A 25,484-nucleotide genomic window follows, 5' to 3' on the forward strand; every position below is an offset into this window, starting at 1 on the left:
AGGTAATTAAAAGAGTACATCTAAATTGCATATCCCATATTTCTACTTAAATTGCTTTGAATTGACAGGTCCTCAAAGTGCTTTAGATTTTAAGATTTTTATAGTAGGCTAAAGTTCAATTAAAACAATTAATGCAGTTTTACCTTCACGTCAGTACTAATACAAAAATAATTCCATATATATCCAAAAACAAAGCACTGTTATTCAACTTTAGCCTACCATCAAAATCACTTAAACTTTGTTAGTAACCTGATATTGCATAGTTTTCCATATTTTATAATTTAGAATTCCAGAACAATCTTCCATCATGAAATATTTTCCCTCCATGTCCTCTTAAACATGTACTAGTTCATTTATTTCATGCGTTTGACAAAGTATATTAGGATCGAAGGAGTTTATCCTTGAAACTATAAGCCCTGCAAAAACATGTGGCTTCAAAAAGTATGCCAAATTCCTTCCTTTGTTTCGTCATATTGCTACAAATGCTCATTTTCAACAGAATTTCCAACAAGAAATATATTTGATATAAACTGAACCCTGTCACTATTCTAGTCAGCTGATATGTTGCTGACTGGTTAGATTTGACAGAAGACGACCGGAAGTGACGCAAGGGGAAATGAATGAGTGAACGAGAGCAAAACAGGAAACGCCAGATTTGTCAAATGAGAGATCATTTCCATTAATATTTTCTAGCAACGGTTTTTTTTTTTAAGTATGCCAACAAATATTTCAGCGGCTGTGCCATTTTATTCCAAAATACCAGCTTGACGCGTATTTCTTTAAGGTGAGGGAAATCAAGGCCGTGGCTACTTTGAGGTAGTCGAGTATTATCTAATGTTTGCTACTTAACTGACATTAGCCCGAAAACATTATTAGTATTGAATGTTTACTTGCTTATTCCTGGGTTAATGGCTCAACAATGGCTAGGTAGCTAGCTACGTTAACGTTAGATGAGCTAGTTAATTAGGTTAACTTGTGTGTAGTTTTCTTGCGAAGTCGGTGGTCTATGGGTCGCTTTGGCTAACTAGCTAAACAGAACCCTCCAATAAACGCTTTACACCTGGAAAGCTTGCTAGCTAGGAGTAGTTAATGTATATACGGTAGCCTAGTTATTGTGTGTCTGAGATTTGGAAATCGGTTGATTTGCACTAACGTTTTGCACGTGGATAATTTGCTAGCTGGTCAGCCTTGCAATATTGGTGTCATGTGCATACAATTGCATTAATTGACATTGTGTTCGCTAACTACTTTCGGGATGCATAGATGGCATCCTTTAAAAAGTTGTGCACCTCATTTTGATCGATAGGCTTTGGTTGCTGAGTAATCCTGTGACGTGAAAAAGGTTCGCTGCTTATTTATTCATGTATTTATTTAGACCACAATGCCAAGAATCAAAGAATACCTGGAAAGCTTGAAGCAGTATTTGAAGGTTGATCACGTCAGAGAAGTTGGCCGCCAGTATCCAGTCTTCTGTTTCATCTTACTGTTTTTGCTTCTGTCAACTGTTTTTCTGAACCGGTAGGTATCCCATAAAACCATTTGTTCATTTGTTGGATTAGGGTTAAAGGACAGTGTATTGGCATTTGAAACCATTTTGAATCTGGATGTGGTCACATGGTAATGTTTAGACTGCTTATCTGGAAATGATCGTCAGGACCACCAGATTTTTTTCTTTGTCATGTTGCAATTTTTCTGTCAACCTTCTGCAATTCTGTCCATCAACGATACTTATGTCTATGCTGTATACTTATTAATGACTTTTTTTAATATTTTCAAATCATTTGCTCTATTGCATTTTTCATATTCCGTATTTTCAATTATTTCTTCCAGGTACCTTCATGTTTTGATGGTTTTTTGGTCATTCCTGGCAGGCGTGGTTACTTTTTATTGCTCCCTCAACCCTGAATCTCTGCTTCCTAACATCATCTTCACTATAAAGCCAAAGACCAAGGTAAATAGGATGTTGGAGGATGCATATACAGAAGCCCCATTATTACATTACGTTTTATTTTATTTAGACCCTTTCATCCAAAGCAATGTATAATAAGTGCATACTGAAGGTCATTGGGACAAGTAGAGAATACAAGTCACATAAGGTACAATTTTCATAAAGTGTCAGTTATCCATAGCCATAAACAACAAGCCACAGAGTAAAAACATCTAGTTCAGAGTAAGCATTTACTAGTTTAGAAGGTTATGGCAAGTCATAAACAAGAAGTGAGGCATGATTACAGGAAATATGATAAAAGAGCTGCAACATCAAGATGAAGATAAAAATGCAACATGGAAGTGCTTGAGAATGATATTAGTGGGCCAATCCGTGTGTACTTGACTGAAGTGGACTGCACCATCTATTTAACCCCTTAAGTATCGCCCCCTTTTCTTAACACAACTTGGAAGTGACATACCCAAAATAAAATGGTTGCTTCTCTTGAACCCTTGAACAGGCATAATCGTGGTCTCTTCTGAAAGGTAACCCATTGGAGTTTGCTTTTTGCAAGAGTCAAAATTACTCTAAATATTATTAAAGTGATGTTACTGAAGCTCAAACACAGTGGAAGTGGTAGATTTTTTTTCTCTGTAAATATTTTCTATTTTTGAGTGGATGGAGATTATTGTGGCTTTTTAGAATGAAGAACTATTAATGCATTTGGTTCGGGGGAAATTGTCATGGTGTCTTGATAGGATTAGTTTCTATGGCACCTCATGCATATGTGACTCTTGCCGTGAAACATTATCTTGATTTGTGTAGTCTGAAATGCAGAGAATGTGATGTCATCCAACGCTTGTTTTGCCACCCAAATATTACAAAATAAGGAACTGTTGTCGCTAAAGCAATGGAATCTTAAAATAGATTATAGCGATAAAACTGTGAGCTTTAACACTTTGAAGAAGTATATCCTGCTACCATAGTGATTTAAAATTGCACCGTGAAAAAAGGAACAAATGCAAATAAATCATCCCAGCCTTTCTTAATTTTTTGTGTGATTTTAGGCAATGATGAGGAATATAAATTCTGAAGATACTTTAGAAAGTTTTTTTGGGCTATTCCATTTTTTCTTGTTTGGTACAGCATGTACAGTACAAATGTATGAGGTTAGGTTTTTGAAGCTGCCATATAAACTAAACCTGTCAATACACCATGACAATTTATTTCATGAAAGCTGACCTTGAGTGAATCTTCAACATTTCAAAAGTTGAGCGTGCGTGTGATGGTGCACGTGGCCCTGCTGCAGCAGAGTGGAGTGCTCGGGCTGGTGTGCTGAGCTGAAAGTTGTCCTGTAGGTAGGAAGGGGCTGTCCTGTTGACTGCTGACTGACAGAGTCAGGACTTTGAAACCTGTCACTGGCGGCAACCAGCAACCAGTGGAGTGATCCAGCTGGTCATCCAGGACCACCCCAGGTTCTTTGAGGCCACTGTAGTACCATCAATAGTGATGGTGCACTCTCATAGTAGCAAGGACTTGTAAGGGATGAAGAGCAGCTGTTTTGTTGAGGTTGAGCTAGCTATTCATGTTGAGGTGTCAGCCATGCACACATTGTCATTAATCTGTGTGGCTGAGGGAGGAAAAGAGAGGAAGAGTTGTGTATCAGCATAGCAGTCATAAGTGTAACCATGTAAAGTAATGACTGAGCCATGAGATTTAGTGTAAATGGAGAACAGCAGAGGCCCCAGTACAGTCCCTGCGGGACTCCCGTAACAAGGGGGTGGGATGCAGATACAGACCCCATTCCCAACCTATCTGCTTCGGAAAAGACCAAGAGAGGGCAGTCCCAGAAATGCCCATCTCAGTCAGTGTGGGGATCAGTAGGTAGTTGACAAAAGAGATGCAGGTTGATAGTTCCTGACAACAGATGGGTCTGAGGTACTTTTCTTGAGCAGTGTGTAACATGAGCCATCTTAAAGTCAGCGGGAACATTGCCACGGCACGGGAGCTGTTAATGATTGACGAGAGATTAAGAAGGAGCTCAATGGCTATAGCCTGGAGGACTGCTCATGGGCCGGTGGTTGCATGAGCGTCATTAGTTGGAGTATGTACAGTGATCACCATAATTAATTGGACAGTGACACATTTTTGGTCGTTTTAGTTTTGTTATCTAGCATTTTGAGTTTGAAACGAAACAATGACAGTGCGTTGCAGACTTCAAGCAGTCATTGCACGCAAAGGATATGTGACCAAATATTAATAATGATTGATTTATTGTACATTAACACCCCTATTATGTTAAAAGTTTATGACTGTCAAATTGACCCCAAACATATTGAAGTTGAAATGGGATGATCTCTGATCACTGGATGGTTATCTGAGTGAATGGTGGTTGTGTCCTGGTTAAATGCTGCTTTCCTCCATTTTCTCAGCAGGAACAGCAGGAGTTGTTTCCCTCCGGTCATAACTGCGCTGTTTGTGGGAAACGGAAGTGCAAACGCCACAGGTAGGCTTATGTTTCTGCTGTAATACCAAAGCTGAACAGATGAGCTATCTTGCTGTAATCCAACTATAGATACAATGCAGATATTACATTGCTATTGCATTGTGTAATTTCATTACTCTGCAGTGGAACCTTTTTTTTTGCCATGATAATAGGCCTACGGTACCCATTAACATGACTGGACATACACTGAAACAATATTACAGCATCGTGCCCATACGTTTTCACCTGAGATTTACAGCCACAACTGTTTCACTGCAAGCATTTTCAGGTGTCCAGTCCCTTCTGCTGATTAAACTGAATTGTAGCCCTTTCAAAATTGAAACCACATGCATTAATTGCATGTGAAGCAGATGATCAATCAGTAATACTCATACTTTCGTATGCTCTTCTGAATTTACAGTGGCGGTTGTAGCTATGATCACAAATTGTAAGAAAATGGGTAATATAATGTGTTTAAAAAGGTTTGGATAAAAATATCTTATAATAGATTCATTCTATTACAATTTATAATGTATAAAATAGTATATAAGCTGTCTTTCTCAATGTGTTTTTTTGTTGTGAGTGCCAATGATTGCAGTATAATGTCAAATTTATGTTCTACTGCCATCTAGTGGATACTTGAGGTGAATTTTATAGTAATGAAGTAGATGACCTTAAAATATGCCTTTTATTAATACCTATTGCATATGGCAATGGAAAACCCCTTCTGTCTAGAAACTGTAAATATGAAATTTTCTGCCTGTCAGACCCACACTGCTTCTGGAAAACTATCAGCCATGGCTGGATTTGAAAGTGCATTCCAAAGTGGATGCGTCTCTTTCAGAAGTAGGTGACTTATGTTCATTTTTGTTGATTATTATGAATGCATTTCAGCTTCCTGTGTAATAGGAAACGCCTGTTTTTCATTGTTTGGCAGGTTCTGGAGTTGGTCCTAGAAAACTTTGTGTATCCATGGTACAGGTATGTTACTCATCCCCAACATAAAAAATAAGTCAGTCTTAACAAGTATCTTAGAAATATGTCTTAATATAAGACTATGACTTTTTTGCAAAATGAGACAAAGAAAAACCAAACTTAATATTTCACTTGTCAAGCAAACAGTAACTTAAAACAAGCTAATATTTTGTACTTGAGAGAAAAAAATCTTAAATCTCATTACAAGACAGAAAATGCTTGTTAAGACAGCCATTTTTTGCAGTGTGTCCAGTCTTCTCTAAAAAGGGCCGGTGTGTTTGCAAGTTTTCACTTTTGCCCGGCACTAAGACACCTGGTTCTGCTTATCATGGTCAGATTGCAGGCTATGATCCTTTTCCGATATGACTGGACATCACTGTGCTAGAATGAACCTAGAAAGGCCTTGCTGAAATATGCATTCATGACTTGACATATGCTGAAATGTACAGTGTATCCATCAAATCCAGGTTTTTTTTACCTTATGAGATTTCTGTTCCCCTGTTTGTAGGGATATCACAGATGATGAATCGTTTGTGGATGAACTGCGAGTGACATTGCGCTTTGCTGTAGCCATCATGGTCCGCAGGGCACAGAAGGTAAAGTGAGCAATAGCACTAATCGCTGCTCTCGTTTCTGCCTCATTTCATATCTTATTAGCAGAACCTCGCTTGTATTCCTGTTTTTATCGAGGGCATTATCTGTATGTGCATTTGGAAATTATTGACATTTAATCTTTTTTTTGTTTTGTTAGGATTGCACACAACCTAAGTTCTATTTTAGAAATATTAATCAGGTTTCCAAGTTTGCCAAGTTTAATGGGGCGATAATTGAGAAGCAACATATTGTGATTGCACTTAGTGTTTATTGTGCTCTAGTAATAACTTATTGATTTCTGACAGCTATTAAAATTGGCCCTTCAGCATTTTTTCAGTTCAGAAGCCTTTGCCCAAGAATCCTTCAGAGGATTAATCTCACATATTATTTGTAAATGAACAGTCAGTTTCAGTCCAGCCATTGTTAGCAGCCCAACCCAACTGAAAAGAGAAGTACGCTCATACTCTCATTCCCAGTTTATTTTCACTTTTAATAAAAAAAACAAAAGTACAAAGCGAGTGCACAAAAGGAAGTGTTTTTCCTGATACTGCACGACTGCTTGCAGTCTCAAACAATTGACAATTGCAGGGAGTCAGTGTTTAGAATTCAGTAAACATTAACCAGCGATTGAACCAGCCGGCCACTGCAGACTGTTTGAAATGAGCTGGGTAATTTGTGCGTTGGTTTTAGATTGGTTGAATACATAATGCTTGTCTGTGAATCAATAAGAGGGCTGCAGATGGCTGTTTTTTTGCACAAAATCCTTTTTTGTAAAAAAGTTACACCCTTTGTTTTGAGGACCAGAACAACATGACCTTTTCTGGACATTTTTTCCTGAAATATTTAATTGTAAATGTTTTATGTTGTCAGAGTTGGCAACTTTAAAGGCAATAGTTATTTATTAGGTTTAGTCACATTGTGCTATTATTTTATTTTATTATTCACACTGAGACTGTTTGAATATACTTTGAGCCAAAGTACCACAAAACATTGACATTACATTTATTCATCAGTTAGACACATTTTCCAGTTCTTTGTCAGAAAGTACCTTGTCAGTGAAAGTATTAAAATCGAATGGTTTTTGCATAACAATTATCCTTAGTGAATCTCACGATTTAGTTATGGTCCATTAAATGATGCTTTTCATTTGATCCCATAAGCGTGCATGTGTATAGTGTATTTCCATAAACCCATAAGCGGTTATTTACAGTAGTGGAAAAACGATCCAATCCAATAAAACTTAACACCCTGTATTTTCTGATAGATTGATCTTCCATCTCTTATCACAAGCAAGCTGCTGAAAGCTGCCATGAAGCACATTGAAGTCATTGCAAAAGCACATCAGAAAGGTATTTCTTTTACAGGGTTTAGTATCTTGCATGTCTATTGGTTCTGCTGGAAGTGAGGCGTTTCATTCAAAGGCTGGCTGAATGTGCTGGGGCTCACCCTGTGTGTGTGTGTGTGCGTGCTTCAGTCTGTCTGCCTGCCTATCTGGGTCTGTGTGTGTGTGGGTGCGTGAGTGCTGTGTGTGTGGTGTGTGATGTGTGTGCAGTCTGTCTGTGTCTGTGTGTCTGTATGTGGATATCTGTGGGTGTGGTGTGTTCTGTGCCTGTGTGTTTATCTGGATATCTGTGGGTGTGGTGTGTTCTGTGCCTGTGTGTTTATCTGGATATCTGTGGGTGTGGTGTGTGCCATGCCTGTGTGTTTATCTGGATATCTGTGGGTGTGGTGTGTCTATCTGGATATCTGTGGGTGTGCTGTGTACTGTGCCTGTGTGTCTATCTGGATATCTGTGGGTGTGCTGTGTACTGTGCCTGTGTGTTTATCTGGATATCTGTGGGTGTGGTGTGTACTGTGCCTGTGTGTTTATCTGGATATCTGTGAGTGTGGTGTGTGCTATGCCTGTGTGTTTATCTGGATATCTGTGGGTGTGGTGTGTTCTGTGTGCCATGCCTGTGTGTTTATCTGGATATCTGTGGGTGTGGTGTGTGGTGTGTCTATCTGGATATCTGTGGGTGTGCTGTGTACTGTGCCTGTGTGTTTATCTGGATATCTGTGGGTGTGGTGTGTGGTGTGTCTATCTGGATATCTGTGGGTGTGGTGTGTACTGTGCCTGTGTGTTTATCTGGATATCTGTGGGTGTGGTGTGTGCCATGCCTGTGTGTTTATCTGGATATCTGTGGGTGTGCTGTGTACTGTGCCTGTGTGTTTATCTGGATATCTGTGGGTGTGGTGTGTTCTGTGTGTCTGTATGTGGATACCTGTGAGTGTGGTGTGTTCTGTGTGTCTGTATGTGGATACCTGTGAGTGTGGTGTGTGCTGTGCCTGTGTGTCTGTATGTGGATATCTGTGGGTCTGCTGTGTACTGTGCCTGTGTGTTCATCTGGATATCTGTGGGTGTGGAGTGTTCTGTGCCTGTGTGTCTGTATGTGGATATCTGGGTTTGGTGTGTTCTGTGCCTGTGTGTCTATCTGGATATCTGTGGGTGTGCTGTGTACTGTGCCTGTGTGTTTATCTGGATATCTGTGGGTGTGGAGTGTTCTGTGCCTGTGTGTTTATCTGGATACCTGTGGGTGTGGTGTGTGCTGTGCCTGTGTGTCTATCTGGATATCTGTGGGTGTGGTGTGTGCTGTGCCTGTGTGTCTATCTGGATATCTGTGGGTGTGGTGTGTACTGTGCCTGTGTGTTTATCTGGATATCTGTGGGTGTGGTATGTGCTATGCCTGTGTGTTTATCTGTGTGTTTATCTGGATATCTGTGGGTGTGGTGTGTCTGTGTGTCTGTATGTGGATATCTGTGGGTGTGGTGTGTGCTGTGCCTGTGTGTCTGTATGTGGATATCTGTGGGTGTGGTGTGTTCTGTGCCTGTGTGTTTATCTGGATATCTGTGGGTGTGGTGTGTCTGTGTGTCTGTATGTGGATATCTGTGGGTGTGGTGTGTGCCATGCCTGTGTGTTTATCTGGATATCTGTGGGTGTGGTGTGTGCTGTGTGCCATGCCTGTGTGTCTGCCCCTCCTCAGTGAAGAACAGTGAGTACCTGCAGCAGGCTGCTCTGGAGGAGTACGGGCCGGACCTGCACGTGGCCCTGCGCAGCCGTAGGGATGAGCTGCTCTACCTCCGCAGGCTGACAGAGATGCTCTTCCCTTACATCCTGCCCCCCAAGGCCAGCGACTGCAGGTACGCCTGGCCGTGTGCTCTAAGACTCAGTCAAATCCAAATGAGCTTCAGGTTAGTCAGTTCTCAATAACCAAATGAACGTTAAAAAGTATGTATTCTAAAAAAATATTACATTCTAATTTGTGTATTTTCACGGTATGTGTGTTAACGGTACAATAGGTCATTTCAGATCTAACAGTCAAGAGAGGAATTGTAGCAACAAACATCCTCAAACCACAACACTGTTTACCTCTCCCCCTTCTCTGTGAACGCACTGACGTTGAAACGCCATTGGCTGTGGCAATTGGAACCAATTTTCAACCAATGGGCTTGAATTATTGTACAGCTGTTTTGGCAGTGTTGGTCCATGAACTATATATTTTGCAACCTGAATTTAAGGACTATATATACAGGCAGAGGGAGAGTTAACATGTAACTGAGCCCTTTTCAATGAGAGGGATGGATTTACAATGGTCTTTAACAGTGTTTTAACACAAAAATCTTTGCTATTTTACCTTTATTTATCTGTTCCCCTCCAATCACTGCAGCATGCAGTCCTTCCTCTCCTCATTTGATGTCCAGAAAGTAGACTGCCCACCCTTGACAAATTCTCCCTGAAAGATTTGTTTTAAATGTGTATACCTCATATCGTGGAAGCTAGTGCTGCTTTATCGTCACACTGTGTCGCTGTGACTTTCATAACTGTTCAAAAACAGTACATTTTAAACCAATCTGAAAGGTTGATATTGCATTTGGTCCAAAAAGAATTAAGGCTCAATTTGTCATCTGTGACTTTTGGCCGTTTTATGATGGTGCTAAAGAGATGAGTTATTAAAGCTGACATGTACTCTGTTTGGATGGGGGAATTCATTAGGCAAGGGTTTTTATTTTTCCATCCCTCCCAGATCGCTTGTCCTGCTGATTCGAGAGGTGATGACCGGGTCTGTTTTCCTCCCCTCGATGGATTTCCTTGCCGATCCTGTGAGTGCATCTGACTTAGGCGGCCTTCCTTTGGTGCAGATTAACTGCATTCGGGTCAGGGCAGTGATTTAGAGACCCCCCACACTCTTCCGGACTGTGAGAAGCTAAACTGCAGCTGATTGCTTCTCATCGATTGCATTTCTTGGTCAACAGGACACTGTGAATCACTTGGCCCTCATCTTCATCGATGACACCCCAGTGAGTGAATGCTATTTTCTAAATTCTGGTGTTTTGTAGTAACTGGGTAACTTCTGGTTACTGTACTCTGTCTGCATCTGGGATGGATTAAGATGGAGTTAGTGTAATTAGACTCACTATTTCAGCCATTTTCCACTCATTATTTCAGTAATTTACTGCAGAGTTTTGAAATGTGTTTTGGGGGTGGGTGGAGTAGGTGTGTCCTAAAGTATTCTCTGGCCAATTAGGCGCCGGCTGGGTTGAATTGATCCATTAGCGCTGGCTATCTGACTTAAAAAGTAAACAATTTTCCCACTCAGTATCTTGATTGACATTTATGTGGTGTACAGGTAGCTCCAAAAGAGTACTCTGACATCACAATTGTGGTGGGGCTCAGAGTAGACTGCAGAAAGCCTTTCCCAAACACACTTTTCTACCAGTTTCTAAATTATATTATTTCAGAAATTTAAATAATGGCATGGATTAACATTTTTCACTATAAAGCATACAAACATGTTTCAACTGAAGTAATTTAATCTGAATCAGTGGTCCTCACTCCTGGTCCTGGAGAGCCACAGGGTGTGCTGGCTTTTGTTGTTGCTCAAGCACTCAATTAAAGCAGTTAATTACACAGTTAGCTCCTGGTATCTCGGGTCTGGATTGGTTGCTGATATTAAGGTGAAAACAAAACCCAGCTCACCCTGTGGCTCTCCAGGACCAGGAGTGAGGACCACAGACCACCTGTGTAATTACCCTTTAAGGGGACGCTTGCTGACCTGGTGTGGTTGTTTTCCAGCCCGAGCCAGCCCTGGAGCCCCCTTCTGCCATGGTCCCGTTCCTGCAGAAGTACATTGAGCCCCGCAACAAGAAGCCGTCTGTAAGACCTCCCCTCCTGTGTGACCCCACTTGTCTCTTCCGTCTTTCCCAAACCGGGGGCTGTCCCTCATCCTGCCCTCCCCTTCCATCTCCCAGGTGCTGAAGCTGGAGCTGAAGGAGATCCGTAAGCAGCAGGACCTGCTGTTCCGCTTCATGAACTTCCTGAAGCAAGAGGGCGCCGTGCATGTGTTGCAGTTCTGCCTCACCGTGGGTAAGGAGGCCATCTCTTTCTCTCTCTCTGTCTCTCTCTCGGTCTCTCTCTCGGTCTCTCTCTGTCTTTCTCTCTCTCTTTCTCTCTGGCTCTCTTTCTCTCTCTGTCTTTCTCTCCTCTCTGTCTCTGTCTTTCTCTTTCTCTCTCTGTCTCTCTGTCTCTGTCTGTCTGTCTCTGTCTCTCTCTTTGTCTCTCTCTGTCTCTGTCTCTCTGTCCCTCTCCCTCTCTGTGTCTCTCTGTCTCTGTCTCTCTCCCTCTGTCTCTCTGTGTCTGTCTGTCTCTCTGTGTCTCTCCCTCTCTGTCTCTCTCTCAGGAATTTGAGAATAAGCATGTTTGTGCTTTTCCGTCCACAGAGGAGTTCAATGACAAGATCCTTCGTCCCGAGCTGAGCGACGAAGAGATGCAAAGCCTTCACGAGGAAGTGAAGCAGATCTACGAAACCTACTGCCTGGACGAGAGCATCGACAAGATCCGCTTCGACCCTTCCATCGTCGATGAAATCCGCAATAGTAAGGGCCATTTATGGGTCTACAACTCACACCTTCATTTCTGCATTCTGCATTTCTGCAAGTGCATTGCTGCATTGGGTGTAATTGGTGATTGTTTCAGATTCAAATACTTTTCTGTGCTCAGTTGATGTTGCCTGGTGCAGTTGAGTCAACCAAGTGGGGTTTGCACTTTTTTGTATTCATAGGTATTTCGTAGGTCCTAATCCACCAGACAAGCTCAGTAAAGTGTAGAAAAGTATTTGAATCCAAAACATATTTGACCCTGGTCTGGTTGCTGGTGGTGTGTCAAACATACAGTCGACAAGCAGCAGCATTTCCTGCTTTTCGAGGGAGCCCTCCCCAGCGCCCTCTCGACCTCTCCCCAGCGCCCTCAGAAGGTCACATACTGGGTAGCGTGACCTGTACGCTCAGCTGGTCGCGTGTCTCTCCCACAGTCGCCCTGGGGCCCTACAGGGGAGTGGTGAGGCTGCAGACCATGTGCTGTCTGTTCGAGGCCTACGAGCACGTCCTGTCCCTGCTGGAGAACGTCTTCACCCCCATGTTCTGCCACAGTGATGAGGTAAGGCCTCCGGAGACACCCGCCCGCTCTGGTCCGACCGTTTCAGGCCGAGGACACCAAGCGAGGTGACTTCGGGTTTAATAAACTGCTTTAATTAAGTCAACCAGTTGCTAAGTGACTAACTGCCTGACCTGGGGTTGAGGGCCACTTTGAGAATAGTATTGCACAGAAGAGTCTGGTCAACACTATTACTTCTTTTTAAATTTGACCAATTTTTTTATACGTCCATTATTTTAATAGCACATTGTCCAGTGAGACTCAAGGATATTCGTATTGGGCGGTAGTGAGGTCCATACAGTGCCTCATACATGTGGCGGTCTGGCCGAGTATGAAAAGAGTATGAAAATGTGTCCTTTTTAAGGCCACTTCTGATTTATTTCTTGTTTTTCTTGGATCCTCACTGCAGTATTTCAGGCAGCTGTTGAGAGGAGCCGAGTCTCCGGCCAGAAGCTCCAAGCTGAGCAGGTGGGTACCTGTATATGTATAGCGTCCTCTCCCAAATGTATGAGTTTTAAAGTATGTCCTCACATTAGTCCTTCCATTGGTATAGTTGAAATGATTACAACTAACCTTATAACCTACAGTAATGTAATCTACAGCCTAGTTCAGTGTTTCTCAACCCTGGTCCTAGGAGACCCACTGCGTATGCTGACTTTGGACAAAGCAATTATCTTGATAAATTAAGGTTGTTGAAAATGTGTTTTAGTTCTACCATAATTCTGTGGTTAAAAGTATTTTCACCCACCACAGGTTTGGCCGTGTGCCTTCAGGAAACTCCGGTTTACACTGGTTTTGGGTTTCCATGCTCTCTGTTTGACCTGATGAAGATCCGCAATGGATCGAAACGTTGTTTGACACAATTTTATTTTCATATAGTTCTGTTGTGTAGGCTCTACTTTAACCTTAACATTTAATTTGTAGGGTGTACATAGCTATTTCTGGCATAATGTGGTTTTAAGAGGGTAAATCATCCTTCAATAGATGTAAAGGGGCTAATTAAGAGCATTTAGTGTCTAATTAAGAATAATTAGCAGGCATTACAATACTGAGCTCGTTACTATGGTTATAACAAAAAACGGCATACATACCCAGGAGCAGGGTTGGGAAACACTGGATGAGTTCATGTTGCACGCACACCACAAAATAAACAGAGACGCAGTGCATTCGTTTTGGAACTTACATTTGAAAGCAGCCCAAAACCCAAAGCTGCGCAATGGCTTTTCTCCCGTCCAAGTTAGCGTAGCACGAGGGAGAATCGAGCCGTTCAGAAACCCGCTCGCACGGCTTTCCCACGAGCAGAGCAGTGCTGGTTTCTACAACCCGGAGCCTTTACCATTGCGGTGTAAACCTTTTTCTTGACCTGTTATTCCAGAAATAGCCTGAGCTTGGACGATATCCGGTAAGTACGTCCCAGGCATGATGTGGCCCGCTTCGCTCAGGCCGCCAGCTTTCCACTGCACGCAGCTGTACTTGCCGGAATGCAACGTGAAACAAAGCTGCCTTTGTAACGACTTATTGTGTGATTTGCAGACATGGGCCACATAGTGTCAGTTTATTATTATTTTTCCTTTTTGGATGTGGAGGGGTGTTGGGTGGGAGTTTGTTCTTTGGCAGATTTAGCAAAAAAACGTCTCTTTGAAACACTTATAGGATGCTTTCGTGTTTTATCGTAGCTTTCTGTCCCTTCTGGCAAACTCCCCATCAAATTAAGCCTTAAGGTTGCTGACCTCGTGAGGATTTTCCGATACTACAAATCATACGCTTTCTGTGACTCGCATTGAGTATGAAAGAAAATGAACTCTGCCAAACCATCTTGAAAATATCGCCTGAGGAAACCGTCACCTCGCAAAGGCTGGAATAGTTAACTCACCCTCCTTCGCCCCAAGTCATGAATGAAATTTATTGAACCAAAGTTTAATGACTCGTAGTGTACATTTAAGCATTTGGAAAGAATGCCGTGTCTGTCCGGTTGTTTTCATTCACAGTGGGTATTTTTAGGTATGTAATGGGTGTTTTGCCATTTTCTGTTACCAAGGCAGTACTGACGATAGTTTGGATTCCTAAGCTAGTGCAGGACTATGAGGAAGAGGAGAATTGCTTTGAGAATGCTCACATCTCCTTCTCTCTACCGACCACCACTACAGTGGTTGTGTCTGTCCGGGCCTTGTCTGTCTGTTCATCTGTCCGTCTGCCTTGGGTGTGTCGCATGCGAGATGTGTGCTAGCTCATGACTGAGAGAGCGCACTGCACCCCACCCCGTTTTTCCGCCCAAAATCCACTGCCACTGTCCCACCCCACTGTTGTGCGTGTGTCCAGCTTAAACCCACTCACTAACCACGGACCCCTGCAACCCTGCCCCACCACCCATCAGCCTGTCCGTCTTTCTGAGTTTACATGTATGCAAATCCCAGCATGGTCCCTACCCCAGCAATGAGACTTTAATGTTTATAAACATTTCCACAGGTTCCCTTTCACCTTACATCGTGTTTTCTGTCTCTACTTGAATTCAAAGCCCTTGGACCCATAGAGGGCAGTGTTTACCTGTACTGATGTGTTGATTTATACGTGAAATGAAAAGTATTGTGCATCTGAAATCTACAGTTTGTCTGAGATTTTTCAGATATTATATTGTGTTGGGTCTGTGTTTCTGTCACTAATGTACAGTGGGGTCCAAAAGTCTGAGAGCACATTGAAAATCTGTTTTTTCCCATGTAATCCTGGAAATAAACAAAGTTTTAACACCTGAAAGTTACTGTAGAGCTTTGCAAGAACTACTTGAAGACCAAAGAAGAGCAAGGAGTGCTGGACAATCCACAAACACCTGACTTCAACCCCACTGAATATTTCTGGTGGCGCTTGAAGACTGACAAAAGCCATTCAGTAACATCACAAGATGCTCCTTGGAATATTGCCAAATAATGCTGGGATAACATGAATCATCAGGTTTTGCACAAATTTGTGGAGTCCATGCCAGCTTGAGTGAACGTTGCCTTTAAAGCAAAAAAAAAAAAAAAAAAAATTCCGAAATTAATGTAATTGTTTCAAAGATGACATTTTTCAATCAAATTGTTATTCTTATAATATGATTATTAATAAAAAAAATAATTCAAAATGGAAGCATTTTCACTTTTGGACCCCACATGTACTGTATGCCTGAAATGTCTTCAGATAGAGCCCACTTCAGAAGATAACTGGGTCTCTTCTTTTTTCTAAAAATAGATTTACCCACTCCCTTAACATAATTGGTGTTCTTCATATTGTGTCCTGTAGTTAAGCTCTATATTCAGGACCCCCTAGTCCTTTTCTGGTACCCCCTCATGCCCCCCCAACTGCTTGGTGGACCTGCACCCCATACTGCCTGCCTTGTGCTGACTGTGTGTGTGTGTGTGTGTGTGTGTGTGTGTGTGTGTGTGTGTGTGTGTGTGTGTGTGTGTGTGTGTGTGTGTGTGTGTGTGTGTGTGTGTGTGTGTGTGTGTGTGTGTGTGTGTGTGTGTGTGTGTGTGTGTTTTTCCGTGTGGTATTCAGGAACACCTCAAAGCGCGAGTCTTTTGCGATCAGCCGCTTCAGCAGCAAAATCAAAGACGTCTTCAAGAGCACCACCATGGAAGGGGCCATGCTGCCAGCCCCCAACGCCGGGGAGGGAGAAGATGACATGGTGAGACTCTTCTCCTCACGCGCTGTTGTATCTTCTGCCTTTCTCTAACTTGAGCAGCAGGTCTTATTTACTTTGTTTTATTATTTACACTTGCTTTAGGCCAGTGGTCTTCATTCCTGGTCCTAGAGGTCTGCTGGTTTTGGTTTTTGCCTTAATAACAGCAACCAATTCAGACCCAAGAAACCAGGTGGAGGTGAGTTAACTGTGTAATTAACTGCTTTAATTGACCGAGTAACAAGGAAAGCCAGCACACCCTGCGGCGCTCCAGGACCAGGAGTGAAGACCACTGCTGTAGGGATTTAGAACTTTGCAGTAGATTGAATTGGTTCTATAGATGTCTGTGTGCGTGCGTGTCTGTGTGCGTGCGTGTCTGTGTGCGTGTCTGTGTGCGTGCGTGTCTGTGTGGGTGTCTGTGCGCGTGCTGGAGGGGGGGCTCTGTTTGAGATTTTGCAATAGAAGTAAAGACGTATCCTCGGTTTAAACAGCCCCAAAGGCCCCCAACATTATCAGTGGTCCATTACTCAGACCAAAGAATCTATGGGAAAACTTCAGACTCCCATAAGCCTCGGGTCCTTTGTAAAAACAAATTCCTTTTAAAGTAAAAAAATAACCTTAAACCATCCACTCTCACCATAAAATTGAGAGCAATTAAGGTGCTTTTATTAACTGCGATGGTGAGAACAGTGAGTTGTTTCCAAACCCCTGCAGAGAACATCATAGTGAAAATATCACCGTCCTTTATGCATTGCAGTTGTTGACATAAATGTCAGAAAAATACACTTTTAAGCACACAGAAGGATATAGATCAGGGCTGTCCAACCCTTATTAGCAGCTTAATGAGATCTCTAGTTGTTGAATTGAAGTGTACTGGAGTGAAACCTCCAGGAATAGTACAGTAGATCTCCTGGAACAGGGATGAGCAGCCCTGCGGTAGATAGTATTGTGTGGGCCATCGTTGTCTGAAGGCTTCGGAAATTGAGGAGGCTACATAAATGCGTGTGCCGTTTATGCAAGCAGTGCAACTCTCATTCAACTCTGAGGTATTCATATGTTTTTGGGGGTATTTTGACTAAATCAAGATTTACCCACACAACCGTAATATTTCTAGCACAAATTTCATGTGTCCTTACCTGGGTCAATTGCACCTATTGCTGGGCTTTAGGGGCTTTTAGGCCCACACGCTTTCACTTTCTCTTTCTCTTCCTGGTTTTAGTATCTATAATGCCCACAAAACGTTCGCAAAATGCAGTGTGACGTAGGCTTTTTGAAAAGTTCCTCTCCGCCTCCGTCTCCTGTGGTCTGTGTTGATATTTAGCAATTGTGCAAAAACATACATCGTCACACGGGAAATCGTTTTACAAGCAGCTCGGAAAAATGGCAGTTAATTCCTGAAATTTGCATACTTCTACCAAAATTGCAATTGTTTTGCTTTAATCCGTAAAGAACGCAAATGGAAAGCTCCAGGATGATATGAAATGCTCAGAAATAAAATGCTCACGATTCCAAAGCGGACCTAGCCTCAGCCTTTGGGTTGGGTCCCCAGGTGGAAGAGGCCACCGTGGTCCTGGAAGACGACACACCCGCGGAGGCGGTGTGTGCCCCCAGCACGCTCAGAAACCTGTTGGCCTGGACGGTCACTATCCCATACGTGGACTTCTGCGACGAGGACCCCAAGAAGGAGCGGATCCCCGTCTTCTGCATCGATGTGGAGCGCAGCGACCGCCAAGAAGGTGAGCTTCTGTGGCAGCTTCTGCTCTTAATTATTTAATTAGCTCAATCATGTCTAAATCAGATATGTGTATAACCGCTGGCTACAGTCACAGACTGCTGGTGTATCCTAAAGATTTTTCTGGTCCTGTACAGGAGTGAAACAGTTTAGTTTATAGAGCGGTCAGAAAACTAAAATTAACGTAACTGGTTGGAACAAAAACCAGCACATAGATCGACCCTCCAGAACCGGAGTTACCCCCGCACTACATTGATGTGGCGAGATTAAAGAGGAAGTGGTTTTTGCCGTAAATTTTTGCTTGCTTGTGCTGTTTTTTTTTTTTTTTTTTTTTTTCAGCCGGTCATGAGCCCCAGAGCTGGTCCGTGTACAGAAGATACCTCGAGTTCTACGTTCTCGAGTCTAAGCTCACGGAGTTCCACGGTAGATGCGATTTTACTCATTTCATTTTTGCTTCTTTCGTTTTCACCCCTTTCTTGTCTGTAATTTCACTAGTAGGAAAGCAATCCCATGGTTTCTGGGCAGAGTTCTGTTGATCAAACCAATCGTCATGCTCTGCTAATCTAATTAACTGAACAGTGTATGTGAAATTGTGCAGTGTTGAATTACCTGTTCGTGTTGCCCGGGTTGTGTTCATGACTACTTTCCCTCCCGATTGGTCACAGCTGTTTTCTGTTTGCTCAGGATCCTTCCCTGATGCACAACTGCCTTCTAAGAGGATAATAGGACCAAAAAACTATGAGTTCTTAACGTCAAAGCGGGAGGAATTTGAGGAGTATCTACAGGTATTGATGCTAATAAATTGCCCAAAATCTTTTTCAGTTTTTGCCAGTGCATTTTCTGATACCTTCACGAGTTAAAGGACAGATGCAGCAACAGATTTATTGTCTTTTCCAACTTCCCTTACGTAGTCTGCCTGCAATGTCCATTTGTTTTTGTTTCGTTTTTTTGCCTTTTGTCATTTTCCTCCCGTGCAATTTTTTGCTGTTGTCATAATGACCTACTGTGTGTTGTCTTTGCTCTGCTCCAGAGACTGCTCCAGCACCCAGAACTGAGTAACAGCCAGCTCTTGGCAGACTTCCTGTCCCCTAACAGCATGGAGTCCCAGTTCCTGGATAAGATACTGCCAGATGTCAATCTAGGTATGTTTCCTAAGCTCCCAGTGTTACGTTCCAGCACGTTGAAGCTACTGTTCCTTTAAGCTGCCTACGACATGGTGCACAAACTTACTGTTTATCGCAAACTGTGTATGCTGCTTATTTATTTATTTACTTTATTTATTTATTTTCCTGGAAGTTAAGTGCTCTGTTAACTGATTTTGGATTCCAACGCTAAGTGTGGAATCTGTTCCTATAAACACTGCCTCACACCACTGGTCTGTACATCCAGTACCAAATCCGCTTTAACATTCTCATTTTCATTCACAGGAAAGATTATCAAATCGGTCCCCGGTAAACTAATTAAAGAGGTAAGCAGAATGGGTAAAGAATGTAAAATGAAGCATAAAGCTATATAGAGCTGTTATGAGGTCCATATAACACCTTAATAAACCGTAGATAAACTTTTATGCTGTAAGCACTTCAGAAATAGCATTACTGCTTTGCTTGTTGAACCATTTTGCTGAATCCTACCATGCATTTGGTATCATTTTCATGGCATAGTTTGTGCTGTTCCCATGCTAACTTTCAGGAGTAAATTAATTTATTCATTACAGTTGGTTACGTTAATCACCTTATATTAATGGCATTTGGCAGACGCTCTTATCCAGAGCCTTATCAGGATCTTATTGTGGCTACACCGGGGATCGGTACCACTGTCATGTACCTTAACCACTACGCTACAGGCTGCCCTTGGCACAAATTATTTTAAATGTTCATGTAGAAGCAGTCTATGAAGACTAGCAGGAGCCTTCATAAGAGGTGTGAGAGTAGAATATTTGTCAATGGAAAATATAAATGTCTGCTATAATTCCCAGAAGCACAGCCAGTCACCTTGTCCTGTGTTCAAATTCAGTGACTGTTGAAAAGATTTGCCCCATGAATGTGGTTATTCTTCTTACGTTAAAACAAAGTGTGATTTGAGATAATATATCGTGCAGCCCTACTGGTTACAGTAACTAGGGGGGAACTCATTGCTGTATGATGTCTTTTCTGACCTTTGACTTACAGAAAGGCCAGAACCTGGAGCCCTTCATCCTGTCGTTCTTCAACTCCTGCGAGTCGCCCAAGCCCAAACCCAGCCGTCCTGAGCTGACCATTCTCAGTCCGACTTCGGAGAACAACAAGAAGGTGGGCCCACGCATTTGGTCTATATCTTTTTTTTAATGAAATTTTTTTTTTTTTTTTTTTTTTAATTTTTTTTTAAGTACGCTTGTTTTAATAAGCTTGCTGCATTGTACAGGTGGAGCCTGAGGGCAAGATTAGATGAGAGGTCGTATGTTTCTGCATCACCTCCCGAGAAGCAAACGTCACTTTCTTCTCTTCTCTAGCTCTTCAACGATTTGTACAAAAACAACGCCAGCCGTTCTGATGAGAAACGGCACAACCAGAATTACTTCCTGGAGATGATCACAGTGGACGGAGTGTATGACTACCTCATGTATGTGGGTAAGTGTACAGTGGACGGGCACCTTTGTATGAAAAGCATCCTCTAAATAAGGAATTATTTGAGTTATTATTATTTGCACTTCTTACGCCTTTCTCCGCAGGCCGTGTGGTGTTCCGTATCCCTGACTGGATGCACCACTTGCTGACGAGCGGTCGGATCCTGTTCAAGAACACGCTGGAGGCCTACGCCGACCATTACCTGCAGTTCAAACTGGACCAGGTCCTGCAGGAGCACCGCGTGGTCTCTCTCATCACCCTGCTGAGAGGCAAGAGACCTGGCTCTTTACAAAATGGCCGCCCGTTGTTGGGTTTGGCCTGAATTCCAGATAGATTTGCCAGAAACTGTTCGTGTGGTCATATGTCTTGTCTTCTCCTCTCTTCTCTGTTTACCTGGGTAGATTATTACATTATTTATGATATTATTTACAGTATTTGCACAGCAGATGCTGTTATGCATCAGACCTGGTTCAAGTACATAATTGTTTTGGATTCAAATACTTTTCTATGCTTTACTGAGCTTGTCTGGTGTATTGGAACCTATGGAGTACACTCAGTGCAAACCCCACCTTTTGGTCCTCTTGGTTAGCTCAATTGCATCAATCAATGAATCAATTTTTATTTGTATAGTGCTTTTATCAAAGGGGCTTTGTCACAAAGCAGGTTTACGGTGGACCGACCCCCAAGAGTATGCCTAGGGCGACAGTGGCAAGGAAAAACCCCCTGGCTAACAGGAAGAAAACTTGAGCAGAACCAAGCTCAGAGGGGGAGCCCATCTGCCGCTGGTTGGCACTGGTTTGTTGTAATGGTATTACATATGCCAATGAATTATAAGTACATAAATGTCTGACATCAGACAAGATCAGTCGAGTGCAGGAAAGTATTAAAATCCATAACTATTACATATTTGGCCCAGGTCTGAGGGTGACTTGCATTGCTTATTTCTTTCATTTCTGTCAGTTTCTTCAACTGAGGGGGGTTTTGTAATTAACCTTGAATGTTTGTCAACTCTTTAGACGCAGTTTTCTGTGAGGACAGTGAACCTCGTTCCCCCGAAGACAAGCAGAAACGAGCCAAGCGCACGTTTGAAGAAATGATGAGATACATTCCAGGTTAGCCCATCTGCCACACCGTTGTGAACACCAGGACGTCGTGCTAAACCCAGAGAGTTGTCACAAGAAGACCTGGCTTTCTACTGAAGGAGCTGTTTTTCTGTTCCACTCGCACACACCTACAGACACACATACAAACACACACATACAGACATGCACACACATGCACACACACCCCGACACACACACACACACACACACAGATAATCAGGCCAGTGTTAGGAATTGGACTGTAATTTTATCCAGTGTTTGTGTACAGGTTAACAAAAATTTAGAACTCAGTAATTGATGAAGGGAAACAATGGAACAGATGATATCAGTGGCATTGTCAAAATTTTGGAGGCCTATCTTGAATTACCTCTCCATGTAATCCTGTCAGAGCATATCCCTTCTTGATTTAAAATGGTAATTCTCCTTTTCATTGCTACTTAAGCCACCCAACTAACATTTAAACGATGCAGGGGGATGCTATAATCATTCCTTTTTAATAAAGTTTGAACAGCGGATCACAGGTCAAACTTCTATTACCGATCATTAGCGGACAATCGTTTGGGTCCTGTGTTTTGACAACCACCTGTTGTGAATGCCCGAGTAACATGAACATGAAGGAAGAGGGGGAAAAGCTGTTACGATTTCTCTCGTGCCTTTTATATGCACACAGACAAAATGGTTGCTTACAGCACAGCTTCTGTACTTTGTGTGTGCTTGGCACTTTAAATTTCACCAATAACCCTCGAGCTTGTGGTCAGAATTTATTTTTGGCTTCGATATTATTACCCTTGAGGCTGGAGGGAAACAGGTTGGAACTATCATAGTGCTGTTGTCGAGCATCCACTGGCCCTTTTATGGCGAGAAAGCGCTGCCAGTGGATTCCGGTCTCAGCTGAAGTCATAGCCACGGCTTCACTGCCAGGTCTGTTCTCTTGAAGGGTGTCTTCCCCCGCAGGCCCACGGTATTGGCATGCTTACTGGAAATACCTCTTTTTTTCGGGTAGGTGTTGATGGACAATTGAGTTTTACGATGGCCGAGTCCTGGAAAGAATACTTGCTACCACAACTCACTATCTGATGGGAAAATGGTTGTTAAAGCCATTTGTTGAAGCCTAGTTGCATGACTTTCAGACAAGTGATGAACGACCAGAGGCACACTTGCCAGGATTGAGTCAGTTGATCTTGAGTTTAATTTACTGTGAAATGCAAATGTCTTTTTTCCAAACAAAACAAGCTGTTTGTGTGTCATTCTTCTGAGAAAATGACCGAGCTTAATTCTCAGATTTCTTGGGGAAATGCATCGGAGAGGAGGCCAAGTACGATGGGGTCCGGCTGCTCTTTGACGGCCTGCAACAGCCGCTGCTCAACAAGCAGGTACCGGTTCAACTTCTACCATCATGGACCTGAAACCAATTTCTGTTACGCCTTCTACATACACAAACAGATTTCCAAATGAACATGCTTAAGGATAAATACATACAGTCGGTGGAATCTTCTAGATTTAAGAAGAAAACGTCCTTTCTGCTTTCATCTTTTTTACCCTCCTCTTCCTCACTGCCTACAGATGACATATGTGCTCCTGGATATTGTCACACAAGAGCTTTTCCCTGAGCTAAGCACGGTAACGACCGTCGTCGACTCGCACAAACACGCATGTTGAATTTAAATGTTTAAGCACTTTTCTGTTCAAACTAAGTAGATCTGTCTGTGCCACAGCATCTTGTGATGGATGTCGTTAATGCCCAAAGGGTGTTGTAATTATCTACAAGTCAACCCTCCATGCACAAAGGACAGGGTATTCAGATGTGGGTGTGAGTGGGACCGGTTTGCTTTTTCGTTAAATTATTTTCTAAAAATGCGAGTGTTCAGCTCTGGTCACTGAGGGCTAGCAGGGCCTCTGCGCTCAAAGTAAAGCAGTTGATTGAGCATATAGACTCTCCTGGTTTCTTGGATGTAATTTTCTTTCTGATTTTAAGGTGAAAACAACAGCCAGCAGACCATGTGGCTCTTCAGGATCACGGATGGGTGTCCTGGCCTAGAAAATTCCGGAATCCACAATAAGGAGTGACGGTTACCGATGACATGTCGAGAAAAGGCAGCTTGGCAGCACCCACAGTATAAATGTGAAAATATGTCAATTTTGGTGTATGGTGTAGCCCTGCTCTGTACTGAAGCAGGTACAGAAGGCAGTCCTTCTGGCACCATGAACATCAACCTAGTCTTTGGTTTCCTTTTAGCCAAAGGATGTGCAATATTCTTTATAAACCCCTGACTTTCCTGAATTATCTTAATTGGCATTCAGTGGTGTTAATCAATGTTCTGGAATCTCACACATTCCGACATCTGTGATGATTTTTACTATATTTCCACGTCAGCAAACGTCTGTAGGAGCACACCAACATTCCAATGTATAATATTAAATTAAAAAAGTATTTATTGCTTTTAAAATGACCAGATGACTGTGTGGCTTATGTGTTTTCTATGAATCTTTGCAAATTAGAAAACTTTTAAGTGTCTTCTTCCCTTCCAAAAGTTAACCAGATTAGACCGCTTCACATCTGACTCAAAAGTTACTGTTGTGCTCTGCCTCTTGTTGGTAACTTTGTTGCTTTTCAGGACTGATCTTAACTTTTTAGTCGTGATAGTCTTCACCCTAGTATGTCTGGTCTTTTGGCAATGAATAATACAACTTATCATTACTACCACCAAACCTTTTTCTGTCTGACCCTCAGTAAGCCTCCCCCAAATTAGTAACTATGAGAGAGCTTCTAGCCACTCCTCCCATTGGATATACATTGTTTTAAAACTGATATTTCTGTAACTTAGCAGAATATTCCTTGGAGGCCCACTCTATCAACATAAAAATCAACATCTATCCACCTTCTGCTGGTGTCCACACAAAATATGACCACCTCCCCGGTTGTGGAGGTGTCAAAGCTGCAGTTTCTACATTTTTAATTTAAAGACCCTTGTTACACAGCCCGCTCGCAGTGAAGGCCGTACTCTTGATCTGCTCCTCATGCATGGGTTCACTGTTTCTGATCGATCAGTCTTTTCCTGCGCACCAGCTACTTCATATTTCGCATTCAATTTCGTGTGGTGTGGAATTAGCTTGTCATCACATAAATTATCTTTGTTCTTCTTTTACCTTAGGAGTAGATGCATTACATTACATTACGTGGCATTTAGCAGACGCTCTTATCCAGAGCGACGTACAACAAAGTGCAAATCAATCACAAGAACAAGTGCAAAAGTAGACCTGAGAGGACAGTACAGTTCCGAGTCCTAGTGTAAACATACAGAAATTCAGAACCCTCGAAGAGTACAATCAGCTTTCAAACTAGCATACCACTGTTGGCAGCTAGAATGCAACAACAGCCAATAAAAACAACAATACCTATACAAGTAACGATATCTATACATAAGTGCCATTACGGTCTAAGGCTAATCACCGTGATTGTGAGTTGGGGAGGGAAAGGTGTAGCCTGAAGAGATGGGTCTTCAGTCTGCGCTTGAAGGAGGTCAGAGACTCTGCCGTTCTGACATTCACCGGGAGGTCATTCCACCACCGTGGGACCAGGACAGACCGCAGTCGTGAGCGTGAAGTGCAGGTGTGGCGAGGGGGAGGCGCCAGACGGCACGAAGTGGCAGAACAGAGGGGTCTTGTTGGTGTATAGGTCTTGATAAGGGATTGAATATACACAGGGGCTGATCCTTTAACTGCCTGGTATGCGAGCACCAAAGTTTTAAATGTGATGCGAGCCATAACAGGCAGCCAGTGGAGGTTGCTGAGCAGGGGGGTGACGTGAATGTCTGGGAACATTGAATACCAGACGGGCTGCAGCATTCGGGATGAGTTGTAGGGGTCTGATGGCAGATGCTGGAAGGCCAGCCAGCAGAGAATTGCAATAGTACAGGCGGGACAGGACCATTGCTTGAACAAGCATC

General features: G+C 42.7%; 1 protein-coding gene across 3 annotated transcripts; it reads left to right on the forward strand.

Annotated features, from left to right (window-relative positions):
- Positions 1–611: 611 nt before the first annotated feature.
- Positions 612–23,987, forward strand: LOC133128100 (sorting nexin-14-like). 3 transcript variants are annotated; one of them, XM_061241377.1, is made up of 30 exons: positions 612–784; positions 1,376–1,518; positions 1,831–1,951; positions 4,360–4,433; positions 5,180–5,258; positions 5,350–5,393; positions 5,896–5,983; positions 7,246–7,330; positions 9,002–9,158; positions 10,043–10,118; positions 10,272–10,316; positions 11,092–11,172; positions 11,268–11,382; positions 11,736–11,891; positions 12,326–12,450; positions 12,857–12,915; positions 13,823–13,849; positions 15,976–16,105; positions 17,649–17,835; positions 18,171–18,254; positions 18,516–18,616; positions 18,862–18,973; positions 19,259–19,299; positions 20,000–20,119; positions 20,320–20,437; positions 20,539–20,703; positions 21,451–21,546; positions 22,819–22,910; positions 23,101–23,157; positions 23,513–23,987. In XM_061241377.1, the coding sequence occupies exons 2-30, from the start codon at positions 1,382–1,384 to the stop codon at positions 23,573–23,575; spliced, it is 2,835 nt and encodes a 944-aa protein (XP_061097361.1). In that variant the 5' UTR covers positions 612–784; positions 1,376–1,381; the 3' UTR covers positions 23,576–23,987. The 3 variants fall into 3 exon arrangements, with proteins under 3 accessions (XP_061097361.1, XP_061097362.1, XP_061097363.1); XM_061241378.1 differs by having other exon boundaries at positions 4,363–4,433; XM_061241379.1 differs by lacking the exon at positions 13,823–13,849.
- Positions 23,988–25,484: the final 1,497 nt, after the last annotated feature.

The sequence above is a fragment of the Conger conger genome, chromosome 5 (assembly GCF_963514075.1).
Source record: "Conger conger chromosome 5, fConCon1.1, whole genome shotgun sequence".
NCBI lineage: Eukaryota > Metazoa > Chordata > Actinopteri > Anguilliformes > Congridae > Conger > Conger conger.